The 18080-nt window shown below is 47.2% G+C and overlaps 1 protein-coding gene across 2 annotated transcripts in view; it reads left to right on the top strand.

Annotated features, from left to right (window-relative positions):
* SPINT1 (serine peptidase inhibitor, Kunitz type 1) overlaps window positions 1-18080 on the top strand; it is a 52667-nt gene that overhangs the window by 9447 nt on the left and 25140 nt on the right. Inside the window, exons 1-3 of one of the 2 annotated variants that reach the window (XM_040411709.1) lie at window positions 3944-4376; window positions 16077-16231; window positions 17336-17480. In XM_040411709.1, the coding sequence (XP_040267643.1) occupies window positions 3980-4376; window positions 16077-16231; window positions 17336-17480 (697 nt within the window). In that variant the 5' untranslated portion in view covers window positions 3944-3979. Of the gene's footprint in view, window positions 1-3943; window positions 4377-16076; window positions 16232-17335; window positions 17481-18080 lie in introns of those variants that run through there. The other variant, XM_040411710.1, reaches the window with a different exon arrangement.

The following is an 18080-nucleotide window of genomic DNA, read 5'->3' as shown; positions in this document are numbered from 1 at the left end:
TTGTATTTTTTAAATGCCCTTTTTTTGTTTTTTATTGCCCTTTTTTCAGTAGCTGTAAGCCACGGGGGTTTAATTTTAGCCGTTTTCACTTGTTACCTAAAGGAATAATTTTTTTTAGTGGAATTACAGCTCTCCCATTCATCCTCAATATTAGGGCTCGTTCACACGAATGTGTAATGCCCGTTGCCATATTGCGGACCGCATTTGCGGCAAAACACGGGCACCGTTCCGTGGCCATTCCGCATCACTGATTCGGACCAATTAATTTCAATGGCTCCGCAAATCCAGAGATGCAGAACGGAACACTACGGAAGCACTCCGGAGTGCTTTCTGGGGTTCTGTGCTTCCACACTGCAAAAAGATAGAGCAAGTTCTATCTTTTTGCGGCACGGAAGGATCGTGGAGCCATTCAAGTGAATGGGTCTGAGATCCCCTTGGGCTTCACATGTTCGTGTGAACGAGCCTTTATTATGTGACAGTAGCTGCTCCCAGTCTATGCCCTGAAATGCTGCCCTCAACCCAGGGAAATTGACAGAGTTGCGTCTTATAGTTTGAAGGGAATATAATTATATTGTGGTCACTATTACCTAGTGTTTCTCGAACAGTAACATTGCCAACCAGCTCTGCATCATTAGAAATTACCATATCCAACAGAGCATCGCCCCTAGTGGGAGCTTCTACAAACTGGCCCATAAAGTGGTCCTGCAGCAAGTTGAGGAATCTTCTTCCATTTGCGGTTGAGGCAGAACCATGACCCCAGTCAATGTCTGGGAAGTTAAAATCTCCCATTATGACCACTGTACCAGCCTGTGCCGCCCGCTCTGTTTGGTTATACAGTTGAGCTTCTATGTCCTCTGAGATGTTAGGGGGTCTATAGATTACACCAAGGATTATTTTTTTCAGTGTTTATATCCCTTTGAACTTCCACCCATAAGGTTTTTACATCCTCACCATCCGCACCCACGATTGCCTCTTTCACACATGTCTTCAGATCACCCCTCACATACGGGCACACACCACTGTATTTTCTATTGACCCGGTCTTTGCTAAATAGTGTAAAACCCTCAATATTAACAGCCCAGTCATGTGAAGAGTCCAACCATGTCTCACCCACACCAAATACATCTATGTGTTCTTCTACTACCATAGCCTCCAGCTCCCCCATTTTGCCAACTAGACTTCTGGCATTTGTGAAAATACATATTAAATTACTATTACCTGTAGAGTGAATATCCACAATTTTTTGGTTACCTTGGTGGATTTTTGTATGTGACAGGTTCTTGTTACCAGCAGTTCAGTTATGTATAGTTATGCCCAGTCTTCTCCCTATTTTCCTCACTAAATCCCCACTGTCCCCTCCTATAACCCACTCTGTCTACACTATCTACCCCCTTATTATTATGACACCTCCCCCCCCCCCCCCCCCAGGGCAGTTGCACCCTCCCCATTGAGGTGCAGCCCGTCCCTACTGTAGAGCCTGTAACCGACCGCGAAGTCAGCCCAGTTCTCCATGAACCCAAACCCTTCCTGCACCAGCTTCTGAGTAGGGCTGCAGTAAACAATTATTTCAGTAATTGAGTATTCGATCAATTTTTTACGATTAATAAAGTAATCTAATAAGAAGAAATGAATTATTAGACTGTTTTCCTTTATAAAAACTCATCAGCCCCCCTGCCATCTGTTTCCAACACTCTTCGTTCCCCCCCCCCCCCCCTGCGCGATCAGCCCAAGTGCATCAGTCCCCCACCCCAGTGTCATCAGCCCCTCCATGCCATCCATTGCCATGTCTCCCAGTGCCCGGCCATGCCATCCATTGCCAGCTGTCCCCCTTCAGTGCGTCGTATATGAAAAAACCGCAGCACTCGCTTGTCTTCAATTATGCAGGATTTATTCACCAACAAAAATGCGACGTTACGACCGTCATGGTCTTTCGCTTGAGAAAGACCATGACTGTCGAAACGTCGCATTTTTGTTGGTGAATAAATCCTGCATAATTGAAGACAAGCGAGTGCTGCGGTTTTTTCATATACGACGCACTGAAGGGGGATCTTCAGACTGGCTCCCAACACGGTTGGCACCACCACAAGAAAGGTTTAATTTTTTCGTTGTGCTGCTACTAACATTTTTTCTATGTCCCCCCCCCCCCCCCCCCCCTTCAGTGCCATGTCTCCAGCGCCAGTGAAATAAAATACTTACCTTTCCTGTAGGGGCGCCACTCCACAGCTCCTTCCTCCTCTTCTCCGCGCGCTGCACTGGATCCTGACGTCACACAGCGTCGGGTCATAGTTCGCGCTTACGTGCACTATGACCTGACAACGTGTCAGGATCCAGTGCAGCGCGGTACGGGCCGGCGGGTGACTGCGGAGCGGTAAGTAATGGCAAGCGCTTCACTTCCGCTCCGTGGTCACATGACACAAACGAATCCTCGATGCAAAATCATTTTTAAGGACCTTCCATCTCCCCATGACTTTGTCATTGGTGCCAATGTGTACCATGACCGCCGGGTCTTCCCCAGCCCCACCCAGCAATCTCTCAATCCGATCCGCAAAATGCCGAACCCGAGCCCCCGGCAGACAACACACTGTTCGGCATTCAAAGGTCTCGGCGACAGATGACCCTGTCCTCCTAATAGAGTCCCCTACCACCAGCATCTGTCTGATCTCTGCTGCACTCCTTTTCCCATCCTTCCTGCAGCGGTCATCCTCCTGGTTGCTCGGAGAAACGCCTGCTGCAGTGTTGCTGGCCCTGGGCTTTCATCCCTAATATCAGACACAGGCATATTCACTTGGGCGTTCCAGCTCAGGACTAGCCTCCCTGGCACTTTTCCCTCTACCCCTTCTTCCTACATTAACCCAAATGCTCACCTGATAGTCCTGATCTTGCCCTCCTCCTCCCACCTCCATTTCACCGACCCCCAGCCAGCACCTGCACAGTGAGGTCTAAGCCTCTCTCCAGTATTTCAAGCTGCTTATTTAGATCCAAGATCTGGGCTTCCAAATATGCAACATGATTGCATCTAGTGCAAATGTAGTCACCCTCGAATGGCTCTTCAAGGCACGCATACATTGCACAGGACACACACTTGGTAGCATTATCCATGGAGCACATGTTCAATGGGGATGAACAGTAAATATGAGTGCGAATTAGACCCTGTCTGCTGTAGTTGGAGGACTAGCTAGAATCAAGCCAACAACACACAAGGAAAATCTACCAAACCTACACTTCTTGCTCCTGGTCTTAAACTCCGGTTCTTTAAACTCCACTTCTTCACAGGCCCAATTAGAACGAGAACCCCTGGGTTAAACATGTGACGACACCTAAAGCCTTCTACCAGTCTGGGCTCGGTCTCGGTCGGTTTATTGTATTGTATTGTATGTATGTCATTCCTTTTCCCTGTGGTGACACTGTCGACTAGTGAAGGAACCGCTTTTCTCTGTGTGTGACTCCTGGTCGGGGAGGAGGCCTCAGGTGTACAATTTCACTTCCTGCCTCTTCATTTCCACCAACAAGCATTATCTGTACTCCATCCACCTAGCCAGCAGGTAAAGGGTTAAAGGTGGATTAATGCCAATATGTACCTTTTCAGGTTCATAAAAAAAAAAAAAAAAATTATATATATATATATTTTATATTCTAATGTACAGGGGGCAAAGACTGGTGCAGGATATACCAGGGACAGGGCTCAAAGCTTTATCTCCATGAAATCTGTGGTGCAAATGGCTTGGTGTTATCTAGGACGTCTTCACACTCAGAACGTTCGTGGTCTCCTGAGATGCTGCTTCATCTGAAAAGTGCTAAAAATCTATGGCGAATTCATCTAGTGTAGAAGAACACTGTAAGGAACCATGACAAAGGAGAAGTTCCCCTTTACATTGCATGTGGGTTTCCTGTGAGGGAGCATGTTCTTCTCCTGTCCCCTGGTTAACCATCTAGAAGTCGGTGCCTCTTTTCTTCTCCTCTGTGGCGGCTTGTCTGCAGGATGCGCCTCCTGTTCGCTGTCGCCGTTATCGTCGCGTCCCTCTGGCTGGTCTGCCCCCAGCTCCATGGACAGGGCTGCCTGGACAGTTTTACCAAGGGGCTGCCCAACTTTGTGCTGGAGCTGAACGACTCTGTGAGCAGCGGGGCGACCTTCCTCGCTGCGCCCAACCTGGACCGGGTCCGAGATTGCCTGTCCGCCTGCTGCCGGGTCCCGGCGTGTAACCTGGCGCTGATGGAGCGCGAGCATGGCCACGATGATGTCATCAAGTCTTGTTTTCTCCTCAACTGCCTCTACAAAGAGGAGTTTGTGTGCAAGTTCGTGCGGCAGGAAGGGTTCGTCAACTACGTCACCCTTGACGTCGGCAGCCAGTATCTGCACCTGTGGGAAGAGAAGGAAGGTGAGTGCTTTGCAATCTAAGTTTGTATGGATATGGTGTCCATTACCTAAGTGCCCATACTGTGCACCCACGTGCCTCCAGGTTTATACAGCAGCACAGGGTGATTCTTCGTTAATAATCTGAAAGAAAAACGTGGCATGACAACTAGGCTTGTTTCACTCCAGGCAAAGATTTAGTTTGTACAACCCAATTCCCCCAAAGTAAAGCCATAACGTTACAAGCCCCGACAGTAAAGAGCCACAGAACCATCATCGTTCATGGTCAGATCAGTGACTAATCCCAGACAAGTGGCCCATGTACACAGGGACATCTAAATGCGTGGGCTACCATGTCATACCGAAGCTGTCCCTCTGGCTAAGAGGCCCATTTTGTTAGTGGAAATGCCAGGCATCTGAAGGTGGTGCGTCTCTCGGCTGGGTCGTGGTCTACAAAGGCATATGGACAAAAGTTGTCTGGTTGGGTTAGGAGATAAAATAATTTCTCATTGTGATAATTACTATTGTGTGGTTACTCTTGCTTTAGGCCTCATGCACACGACCGTTGTTGTGTTCCGTTCCGCAAAATGGGGTTCCGTTGTTCCGTGATCCGTTTCCGTGTGTCATCCTTTATTTTTGGAGGATCGCCAGACATAAAGGAAAAGTAAAAAAAAAAAATCTAAGACAGGTTTGCCATGCAAATGATTGGAAAAAAACGGACGCGGATGACAATGTTGTGTGCCTCCGTGTCTTTTAGCGGTCCCATTAATGCCATTGCTCGTCCCCTTACTGACTTTCTTTGCCGGCAGTAGATGCTGTTTACACAACGCGATCTGCTGCCGGCAAACGACTATTTTTGTGTGTACACAAATGATCGGATTACCCAATGAGTGTTTTTCTAGTTCGTTGGGTAATTGGCAGTACATTTACACTGCCAGATAACCATTGAGTTTTCCTGTGAACGCTTGTTAACTATTATCTTTCGGATTCTCGGCCCATGTAAAGAGCCCTTTAAACTGCATGCAACAAACAATTGTTTTGGTTGAAATTTTCCATTTTCATCAAATTTAGGGTCCATTCACACATCCGTAATTTGGGTCCGCATTCGTTCAGCAATTTGCAGACCCATTCACTTTCAATGGGGCTGGAACGGATTCGAATCTGCATTTTCGGGATCCGCAATTCCGTTCCTGAAAAAAATAGAACATGTCCTATTCTTGTCTGCAATTGCGGACCAGAGAAGGCATTTTCTATTATAGTGTCTGTGATGTGCGGTCCGCAAATTGCGGATCGCACATTCCAGGTGTCAGTGTTTTGCGGATCCGCAAAAACACTTACGGATGTGTGAATGGACCTTAGACAAATGTTAGGTTCACATCTGAGTCGCAGGTTCTGGCTGGCTGGTATTCATGTCTGACCCCATTATACTTAATGGGATCTGTCTAGTTTTGGTGGTTCTGGTATTCTGTTCCCGTGCTGGACCTTAATACCAGATTTGTGGTGCAAATGTGCCCGTAACCTAAGGTGTATTGGTACCTTGATTTGTGAAAGCAGTGCCTTATTGTTTGCTTATTATTTTTTTCTAATTGTTACTTTGGATATCAACCCCAAAGATTCTAGTCCAATTTGAAGCATGTTGCACAGTTCTCAAATTATTGGGTATAACTCACTGAACCTGACTCCAGTACTTAAAAAAAAAAAATCCCTACCCAAGCAGATGACCGTGCTGAAGCCAGAAGATCTTATTCCATTTCTCTTTAGAACTATTCCTCTCGTCTGAGGAGGTTGTCAAATAATGACAAAGCTTGTCCATATTGCCCTGTTAGAGCATATGGAGGTCACCAAGAGGGTCACCTGCTCGAAATTCACTCCTCTGTGAGCCAGAACATAGATCCGCTCCTGTTTTGATGGATCCAAGCTGCACACAATCCAGGAGTGGCCATGTCCTTCCCATAGCGGAGAAGTGAATAGAGGACAGAAATCTTCTCTCAAGGTCGTACAATATAGGAAAAATTAGACCGAGCCCCAGTAATTGTCATCCAGCATTACGTAGACCTGTCTAGATGTTTGAACTCTTTCCTAGATTGCAAGTTGGTGTCAGATGACGGCGTACACAGGCTGGTTGCATCATTGTGTGTGTAATATATGTATGTGTGTCCATTATGTGTCCATTATATATGTATTTCCAATTAACTCACTTTATCTCCAGTGGCTGGTTTCTCAGATCTCACTGAGGGTCACATGACCTGTGATGTCAGCTTCTCTCCCTGCTCTGATAAAGTTCCAGAGATCTGTACAGGACACTGTGCTGGCCACGCCCCCCTGCACTGCAGGCTGCTGCTTATTGCTCTCTCCCAGGATTTTTGACCCCTTCAGCTGCACAGACTCAGGGCTGAAGTGTTTTACTCTGTGTAGCTGCAGGCAGTGAGGAGACAAATGCTGGGCACAGGAGCTGAAGGAGAAGTTCTGCAGAGCATTGCAGGTAGGGGGAAGATCCTGTGTGTATTACCAGTGTCATTATATAAGTGGAACTTGTAGTTCTACATTTACAAGTTGCTGTTTTCTCCCAGCAGGCAGACATGTCACTCAGGGCAGCACTTGTATTCACTCCCTTAGCAGTGTCATTATACAGCTGGGACTTGTAGTCCTACACATACAACATGCTGCAGAGTCTCCCAGCAGGCAGACATGTCACTCAGGGTTGCTCTTGTATCCACTCCCTTAGCAGTGTCATTATACAGCTGGGACTTGTAGTCCTACACATACAACATGCTGCAGAGTCTCCCAGCAGGCAGACATGTCACTCAGGGCAGCTCTTGTATTCACTCCCTTAGCAGTGTCATTATACAGCTGGGACTTGTAGTCCTACACATACAACATGCTGCAGAGTCTCCCAGCAGGCAGACATGTCACTCAGGGCAGCTCTTGTATTCACTCCCTTAGCAGTGTCATTATACAGCTGGGACTTGTAGTCCTACACATACAACATGCTGCAGAGTCTCCCAGCAGGCAGACATGTCACTCAGGGCAGCTCTTGTATCCACTCCCTTAGCAGTGTCATTATACAGCTGGGACTTGTAGTCCTACACATACAACATGCTGCAGAGTCTCCCAGCAGGCAGACATGTCACTCAGGGCAGCTCTTGTATCCACTCCCTTAGCAGTGTCATTATACAGCTGGGACTTGTAGTCCTACACATACAACATGCTGCAGAGTCTCCCAGCAGGCAGACATGTCACTCAGGGCAGCTCTTGTATCCACTCCCTTAGCAGTGTCATTATACAGCTGGGACTTGTAGTCCTACTCATACAACATGCTGCAGAGTCTCCCAGCAGGCAGACATGTCACTCAGGGCAGCTCTTGTATTCACTCCCTTAGCAGTGTCATTATACAGCTGGGACTTGTAGTCCTACACATACTACATGCTGCAGAGTCTCCCAGCAGGCAGACATGTCACTCAGGGCAGCTCTTGTATTCACTCCCTTAGCAGTGTCATTATACAGCTGGGACTTGTAGTCCTACACATACAACATGCTGCAGAGTCTCCCAGCAGGCAGACATGTCACTCAGGGCAGCACTTGTATTCACTCCCTTAGCAGTGTCATTATACAGCTGGGACTTGTAGTCCTACACATACAACATGCTGCAGAGTCTCCCAGCAGGCAGACATGTCACTCAGGGCAGCTCTTGTATCCACTCCCTTAGCAGTGTCATTATACAGCTGGGACTTGTAGTCCTACACATACAACATGCTGCAGAGTCTCCCAGCAGGCAGACATGTCACTCAGGGCAGCTCTTGTATCCACTCCCTTAGCAGTGTCATTATACCGCTGGGACTTGTAGTCCTACACATACAACATGCTGCTGAGTCTCCCAGCAGGCAGACATGTCACTCAGGGCAGCTCCTGTATTCACTCCCTTAGCAGTGTCATTATACAGCTGGGACTTGTAGTCCTACACATACAACATGCTGCAGAGTCTCCCAGCAGGCAGACATGTCACTCAGGGCAGCTCTTGTATCCACTCCCTTAGCAGAGCGGGGGAGGGGCAGAGGTTGTTTTTATTGCAAGTAAACAAAGGGCCAGAAGAGAACCAGGGAAATGAGGAAATACCGGTAGATATATACACTGCTCAAAAAAATAAAGGGAACACAAAAATAACACATCCTAGATCTGAATTAATTAAATATTCTTCTGAAATACTTTGTTTTTTACATAGTTGAATGTGCTGACAACAAAATCACACAAAAATAAAAAAATGGAAATCAGATTTTTCAACCCATGGAGGTCTGGATTTGGAGTCACACTCAAAATCAAAGTGTAAAAACACACTACAGGCTGATCCAACTTTGATGTAATGTCCTTTAAAACAAGTCAAAATGAGGCTCAGTAGTGTGTGTGGCCTCCACGTGCCTGTATGACCTCCCTACAACGCCTGTGCATGCTCCTGATGAGGTGGCGGACGGTCTCCTGAGGGATCTCCTCCCAGACCTGGACTAAAGCATCTGCCAACTCCTGGACAGTCTGTGGTGCAACGTGACGTTGGTGGATAGAGCGAGACATGATGTCCCAGATGTGCTCAATTGGATTCAGGTCTGGGGAACGGGCGGGCCAGTCCATAGCATCAATGCCTTCGTCTTGCAGGAACTGCTGACACACTCCAGCCACATGAGGTCTAGCATTGTCTTGCATTAGGAGGAACCCAGGGCCAACCACACCAGCATATGGTCTCACAAGGGGTCTGAGGATCTCATCTCGGTACCTAATGGCAGTCAGGCTACCTCTGGCGAGCACATGGAGGGCTGTGCGGCCCTCCAAAGAAATGCCACCCCACACCATTACTGACCCAATGCCAAACCGGTCATGCTGGAGGATGTTGCAGGCAGCAGAATGTTCTCCACGGCGTCTCCAGACTGTCACGTCTGTCACATGTGCTCAGTGTGAACCTGCTTTCATCTGTGAAGAGCACAGGGCGCCAGTGGCGAATTTGCCAATCTTGGTGTTCTCTGGCAAATGCCAAACGTCCTGCACGTTGTTGGGCTGTAAGCAAAACCCCCAACTGTGGACGTCGGGCCCTCATGGAGTCTGTTTCTGACCGTTTGAGCAGACACATGCACATTTGTGGCCTGCTGGAGGTCATTTTGCAGGGCTCTGGCAGTGCTCCTCCTGTTCCTCCTTGCACAAAGGCGGAGGTAGCGGTCCTGCTGCTGGGTTGTTGCCCTCCTACGGCCTCCTCCACGTCTCCTGATGTACTGGCCTGTCTCCTGGTAGCGCCTCCATGCTCTGGACACTACACTGACAGACACAGCAAACCTTCTTGCCACAGCTCGCATTGATGTGCCATTCTGGATAAGCTGCACTACCTGAGCCACTTGTGTGGGTTGTAGACTCAGTCTCATGCTACCACTAGAGTAAAAGCACCGCCAGCATTCAAAAGTGACCAAAACATAAGCCAGGAAGCATAGGAACTGAGAAGTGGTCTGTGGTCACCACCTGCAGAACCACTCCTTTATTGGGGGTGTCTTGCTAATTGCCTATAATTTCCACCTGTTGTCTATCCCATTTGCACAACAGCATGTGAAATTGATTGTCACTCAGTGTTGCTTCCTAAGTGGACAGTTTGATTTCACAGAAGTGTGATTGACTTGGAGTTACATTGTGTTGTTTAAGTGTTCTCTTTATTTTTTTGAGCAGTGTGTATTTTTTTGCCTAAAACTTGCTTAGCTTAGTTATATATCGCTGACCGTCAGATTCACAGATTCCCCCTCCCCCATAACTCAGACAACCCCCTAACCAACTGAGCAGGCAATTATTGGGAACGAATCATTGGTTCCTGATTGCCTGCATGTTAGAGTATGGGGAAAGCTGCTTTCAACAGTCATCTCCACTATATGGAGATGAGGAATCACTGCTGATACAGTTTCTGGAAAGCAGATCCTCGTTTACACAGGATGATCTACTTACCAGTAGTGGTGATTTAAAGGGGTTCTGCACTTTCATTTAACCGATGATCTATCCTCTGGATAGATCATCAGCTTCTGATCGGCGGTGGTCCGACACCCGGGACCCCCGCCGATCAGCTGTTTGAGAAGGCAGTGGCGCTCCAGCAGCCCCGCGGCCTTCTCACTGTTTACCGCCGGCCCAGTGACGTCACGACTAGTATCAACTGGCCTGGGTGGGGCTAAGCTCTGTTCACTTAAATGGAGCTTAGCCCCGCCCACGCTAGTTGATACTAGTCGTGACGTCAGTGGGCCGGCGGTAAACAGTGAGAAGGCCGCGGGGCTGCTGGAGCGCCGTTGCCTTCTCAAACAGCTGATCGGCGGGGGTCCCGGGTGTCGGACCCCCGCCGATCAGAAGCTGATGATCTATCCAGAGGATAGATCATCAGTAAAATGAAAGTGCAGAACCCCTTTAAGTGACCTCATCAGTGACTTCTTCACCTAATGAACAAGTGTGTTCTCATTCATTGGGTGATCAGTGACTCTGGAAATTATAGGGAACGAGCATTTCTAGGAATGTTCCCTCATCCTACACTCCGCCTTCCTTCTACAGGTGGCCTGGTCACTCGGGGCAATTTTGCTGGCATCAGCCAGTTCCAGCAGGTAATATGGTAGGTGCTGAGTGACATCTGGAGTCCTTTTCAACCTGACACCACAGTTAGTGTTTTTTTTTTTTTTTTTCTTTTATGGTCACTGTAGGGATCCTGTAAACAATGATCCTGAAAAAATAGGATGCGTCCGTGTGACATCTGTGTGTGTGTTTTTTTTCTTGTGGATTACCAATGTAACAACAATGCCTGTCCTTGTCCTCAAAACTGACAAGAATGGCCGTTATTGCTGGACGCATCTAATGGCAGCTCCGGCTCCCATCATCAATCCTGAGCCATCCTGACCTTTACACTTGCCGAATTTCGATCTGAAAGGTGTCCCTAGGTCTACAAAAGTGCCAGATCAGAATCGTGAGCCCCAGCAAAGCTCAGATGGCGGCAGAACGCCTTAAAGAATTCGCCAGACAAGACTCCCAACATGGCGCTGCAGCTCCCTCACCAACACGTGCGAACAGCGCCAGGAGCCAGGCGGCACAGCAATCACACTCCGATGCAGAGTCTGAGCCGGAATTTACCCTGCAAACCTCACACCAACAACTAATGGCGGCCATAACAGGGTGCCAGGTCTCCCTGACAGGGAAGATAGAAGAGGTCAGGGTGGACTTGGGTCTCTCGCGCCAGGATGTGCAACAACTGCGCGAGAGAGTTAAGCTTACCGAGACACGAGTATCGGACCTGGAGGACTTGACTAGCCCCTTACCGGCAAGGCTTGCCGCCGTGGAGGAGTCTGTGGAAATGTACCGCCAGAAATGCGATGATCTTGAAAATCGGGCACGGCGCAACAATGTGCGCATCATCGGCATGATGATCGGGTACCTGACCAGCTTCATACCTTTCTTGCAATTAACTTGGCTGACACTGACCCGGCCTTACTGTGGGAGACGCTGAAGGCCTTCCTGCGAGGGTGCTTTAAATCTTTTATTTCTTATATCAAGAAATTCTCCCGTCGTAGGGAGGAGGATTTGGGCACACCGTGCAGGAATGCAGAACTTGCGTACGTCACTAATCCTACAGAGAACAGGTTAGACTGGATGCTGAAGGGCAGACATTACATGAACCACTTATGGGAAAAAAGTGATCGCAAGATGCTATTCTTGCAGTAGCAGACCTTTGAGCAGGGTAGTAGAGTATTGGCGCAGGTAGTACGTAGGAACAATATGGCTCCACCGATATTACGCATTGCGGACAATAGTGGGGTAGTGATATCTGAACCTGAAGGTATATTGGACCGTTTTGGGGAATTTTATCGGGATTTATATAGTTGTCGGGTTCAGTACTCTACTCATACATTGGAGGAGTACCTCCAGGAGGTCTCCTATCCGCACCAGATAGAGAGCTGTTGGATGGAGAGATTACATTGGAGGAGGAAAACGAGGCGATCACAGGATTCAATTTGGGAATGGCCCCGGGACAGGATGGGATCCCGTTGGAGGTGTATTCCAGATATGTGGACCTTCTGGGACCGCAGCTCCTGCTCATGTATAAGGCGTCCTTGGCTGGTGGTGCACTCCCGGAATCATTGTATGAGGCTAAAGCCCGATAAGGACCCCTTGGAGTGCGGGTCATATCGCCCTATATCACTGTTAAACTTGGACTACAAAATTCTCACCAAATTATTAGCAAACAGATTGAATAGAGTAATATCATCTCTCGTACACGAAAACCAGTCCGACGCTCCACTTCCAGTAACATACGAAGGGCACAGGTTATTGCTCAGCTTGGATGTGCGGACCGGAAATGATGGGCTTTGGCGGCGCTAGACACTGCCAAGGCGTTTGACTCAGTTGAATGGCCTTACTTGACACAGGTCCTCAGGCACTTTTGGCTTCGGTCCCACGTTCATCAGCTGGGTTAATATCCTTTACAGTTCCCCATCCGCGAATATTATGATTAATGGATCCCTGTCATCAACATTTAAACTATATAGAGGAACCAGGCAGGGTTGCCCTCTGTCTCCCCTTTTATTTGCGGTAGCTATTGAGCATCTGGCACTGAGGATCCGTCAGGATGTTACTTTCAAAGGTATAGCTCTGGGAAATGGGGAGGATCGGTTAGGCTTATATGCCGATGGCCTTATTTTATACATGGATTCAGTGGAATCTACGTTGCCCAGAGCAATAACCCTTATTGAGCAGTTTGGCTCCTTCTCTGGACTATGTATAAATTGGGCAAAATCGGCCATCATGCCTTTATGGGCCTCGGACTGGCCGTCCGTATACTATAATTTGATGGTAGTAGATGGATTTAAGTATTTAGGTGTTGTTGTTATTATTACGAAAGACACAGCTATCTCACATGAGCTAAACACAATCCCATTGGTGTCCTATTTCGTGGATAAATTTTAAATCTTGGAACACCTTACCGCTGTCCACCATGGGTCGGATAAACCTAATCAAAATGATTCTCCAACCTAAAGCTCTGTATCTGCTGGAACATGCCTGTGTACCAATCCCACGTACATTTTTTGCTAGATTACACTCTATCATGGCGACCTTCATATGGGGCAGGAACAGGCGGAAACTGGCCATTAAATCCCTACAGAGGAGCTGGGATAAAGGGGGGGGGGGGGACGGCTTTGCCAGACTTATTTTTGTATTTCCTCGCTGGTCAACTGCGATATTTGGTGCCATGGGTGACCCGGGATGAGCTTCCCAATTCTGAATATTATTTGCAGGAGTACTTGCGGCTCTGCACTCTATGGCCCGTTCTTGAAGGCCTTGCATCTGTATCAGGTTCGCTTTTACAGATCCATAGACTTGCGCGCCAGGTGCGGAGAGCTGCAAAGATGCAGCAATACAATGACCTACCGGATGAGATTCCACTGTGGAATAACCCACTACTTTCTCATCTGTTGCGTTGTGAAGGGGACATTGTATGGAAAGGATATGGGGTACACTATCTGAAAGATCTATATGAAAATGGCATTCTATTCTCCTTCTCTCAGTTACAGACCAAAGTTGGAATTTTGAGACCACATTTCTTTAGATATTTGCAGTTGAGACATGCCCTCCAGGCCCAATTACGAGCTCTCAAGGGGCCGATCTCGGCATATCCACTCATTGGGGTTTTTAGAACTCGGGGGGCCAAGGGGATTGATATCTGAGCAGGTGTGTATAAAGGGCAATCTCAAATTTTCTGCTTCTCCCTTGGGTGCGGAGTGCAAATGGGGGGGGGGCAACATACCTACTTTGTCAGCTGAAGAATGTAGCGAGGCCTTAGAGGCTCCAGTAGTTGTATCACCGTCCCTCACTAATAGACTGACACAACTTTTTATACTACATAGATGTTACCTTACCCCGACTAGACTTTTTAAAATGGGTAGGAGGCCCCATACGGGATGCCACAGGTGTGTGCAGTTAAATGCGGATTTCTGGCACCTCATGTGGGACTATAGTCACATTCGCCCATACTGGAGGGCTGTAATTGATGTCTTATCTACCTTGATCCCAGATACTCTAGAGGTATGCCCCAAAGCTCGTCTCCTAGGAATTCTTGAAGATTATTTGCGATCACTCTATGCACTCACTTTCATTAGGGAGGCTCTTTTCCTCACCAGAAAGGCTATTGCTCTCAGATGGATGGCGGACAGGCCCCCCACGGTTGGCCAATGGAAAGCCCTAGTCAATAACCTAATTCCCTTTGAGAGGATTATCTATTCCCGCAGGGGATGTCCTCAAAAGATCTGGGGACCGTGGTGTGCCTCTCCGTTGACTGTCACGACGGCCCACTTACACTCTATGGTGCAGTAACATTGTATATCTTCTCACTCAGTATTCCGAAATTTAGGAAGGTACTCCTTTAAAGGAATCAACACAATTTGGGACTGTTAACAAGGATGTTTTAATAACGTACTGTATTATCGATGCATCTTTGCTCTTACTTGTCACGATGTTGTAGAATTCCGATCTGTATTATGAGATGTGTAACTCGCCACATACTTTTCTGAATACTCTATAACGTACCTTGCTTGTTCTTCAATAAAGCGAGTTTAAAAAAAAAATAAACGGACAAGAATATGACCTGTTCTATTTATTTATTTATTTTTTTCATCCGGAATGCACATAGTCATTTCAGTTTATTTTTTTTGTTTCGCGGACCCATTGAAGTGACCGATTCTGCATACGGGTCACAAAAAAAACGAAAAAACTGACACGGAGAAAAAAAATGTCTGTGCATGAGCCCTTATTTGGACACAGGCATAAAAGGCTTACATTGGCTTAGTGTGAAAATAATTGCAATACAAATTGGATTCTCTCAGAAAATACTGATTAAACGACTATGTTTATGTTTAGACCAACTGCATAGTTGGCAAATTTTTAACCAAGCTCTGCGGAATATGTTAGTGCCATAGACCTAGAACTGGAATTAGACATTTCTGTACATAATCCCTGTCCAGATGCCTCCAGTCAGGTTCTCCAAGGTACATTCATCCAGTGAATGGGCTTCTAAAATAACACTAAAAAAAGAACTTTGCTGCTGTGAGGATATGGTAGTCCATAAGGAGAAAAAACCGAGAGAATCCTGTGGGATGTAGAACTGGAAAAGCCAGCAACAAGGTACGGTCTTGAATGGTCAGATGATGGAATTTTCACATGGATTTTATTGTGCATTCCCTGCAGAAATCCAGAAGGTCCATAGGGACGGATACATTCAGCAGAGGTTAGGTGTGGTAGTATAGTGGGGCCAAAGACTGGATAGAGGACACAAATGACTTGGCAGAAGCCAAATGCATCTGAAGCACAGATGCTTTGCTTTCTACATAAAAGTCAAAGGACAAAAGCTGCTCTGGGCCGAGGCCTAGTTGTGCCCTGTTAGGCCTACTTCTCACTTCAGTGATTGTGAGCCAAAACCAGGTACAGGTCAAAAACACAGAGCAGGTTCTTATCTTCTCTTGGTGTAGCCTCCACTTCTGGTTTTGGCTCACAATCACTGAAGGGTGAACTAGGCCTTCCAGTGGTGGTGATGTGAGGTTTATATTTGTAGGTGTGCATGTGACCTCATTGTACTGCTCTTTTAAGGTTTGCCTTCAATTATCTATTTTACTCTTTTCATTTTTGATAGGGTTACATTTGTATAGATTCTTTATTAATATGTACTTGTCAACCATCTTTTCTCTAGGAGAGGATGATCCTCCTATAGCCCGAGTAAGCAGAGACGTGAAGACCCAGCCCAACCAGGAAGTCACCTTGAGTGGGATAGAAAGCTGGGATAAAGAAGGGATTGTGAATTATGAATGGAGCCTGCTCTCCGGGGATGCTGACATTGTTTATGAGGTAAATGTCACTGGAACGATGGTACAATAAAGGTGCATTTAGATGGGCCGAGGAAGCATTCCTTCCTGACAGTCGGCTGCTTGTTAAGTGGAGTGATCACCTCCACGGTACGAGGGCGAGGCATCACTATTGCGATCACTCGTCCTCATACAGCAGTTTCTGGTCAGTAGATTGCAGTTTAGACAGGGCGATCTGCCCAGAATGGATAATTTAGGTGCCTGAAGCAATGACCGATAAACGAGCGTTTCACTCCTTCATCGGGTGATCGGCTGCACCTTTGTTTGCAGGAACGTTCATTCCCGATAATCTGCCCGATTATTGCCCCGTCTAAATCCACCCCAAATCTGAACCTACCTAGATAAACAAAAGGAGACCAAGTATGGTGCACACAATCCAGACCTTGATCCAGCACTCCAGGGATGTGAACAAAATTGTGGATTTATTCCTCTGTGTCCATAAAAATTCAACGTTTCAGTTCCCACCTGGGAATTTTTTTTTATTTCTAAATAAATCTGCGCATTTTTCACATCTCTAGAGTGTTCTGATCCCTTCTACATGCTAAACCTACCTAGACATATCATTTCCACCCTTTCAGTGATAAAGCAGAGCAGTGTGTATATCACACATGCCTATTACCATAGGTATGGCTTTATAGAAGTGGTGAGATGATGGACTTTCCTATAATATGTATGCCTATGGACCGTCTGTACGTCCTGCTGCTCTGAGAATTGTCATGTTGTCCATAGCTTTGGTTTCAGTTTAGGTTTAGCTTGTATCCGGTCTTGGCAGTGAAATGAGACCGAGGGGGGGAAAAAAGAGGAAGAAGATGGTAAGGATTAAGGAAGCAACTTCTTGTGGTTGTCTAATGTCTGTAGAGAACATCTGCTTTTCATAAAAGGAAGGCTAGAAGGGCTGAACTTGTGACACGGCAGGTTCTCCTGCACACAACTTGAAAAACATCTTGTTATATAGGTCTTCTCCCGTGACCTCCTTTATATAACAGTGCGAGGGAGCAGCTTGACCCTCATGGGCCTCTTCCAGCTGAAGTACCATTCTATGTAGTAAATGGATTTCCATTCATAGGAAATAAAAATTCTCTTACAGCCAGTTGCAGACCAACCAGCTTACCTGCAGGTGTCTAATCTTCAGTATGGACAGTACATCTTTGAGCTGGTAGTTACTGACACTGCGAGTCATCAGAGCTCCGCCACGGTCACCATCACTGTGCTAACCACGGAAGAAACTGAGGGTGAGTGTGCTGTATAATGGTGTACAAAAGTGATTCCGTCTACCTGTGTACATGCAGGGATCCCTCCAGTTGTAATATTTTCAGCATATGATGGTCTTTCCTGGACCATTGTTACAAGCAACATGCAGTGACACCCTGCCGATCTGCCCCGTGTGTGACTGACACCCTTAAGCTGGCCATACATGTTCAATAGCTGTTGGCCGAACGATTGGTCTCCCGACAGCCATCTCCCCCGTACACAGACATGTTTGGCTCGGCTGAACGTGTCTATATGCTATGGGGAGAGCGGAGAAAGACTGTGCCAGACACTTCTGGCGGCAGCTTATCTCCCCAGAGAGCAAAAGGATTGGGTGAAAATATTCAATTCACACAGTCCTGGTCTCCCCCCAACATCACCTGTCAGGGGAGAGTTATAGGCTCCCCACACACATTAGTGTGTAGGACGAACCCGCCGTAATGTGTATGGCCAGCTTTACGCTCGCTCACTACCCCGAAACGATCACAATTCAGATTATAATTTTTATTTTTATTGGACAGGGGATAACTATTAGATCGGGGGGTCCTACTACTGGGACCCCCACTGATCACAAGAACGGGGGC

Source organism: Bufo bufo, chromosome 11, assembly GCF_905171765.1.
Source record: "Bufo bufo chromosome 11, aBufBuf1.1, whole genome shotgun sequence".
NCBI classification, from domain to species: Eukaryota; Metazoa; Chordata; class Amphibia; order Anura; family Bufonidae; genus Bufo; species Bufo bufo.
This window is presented reverse-complemented; position numbering and strand designations above follow the sequence as displayed.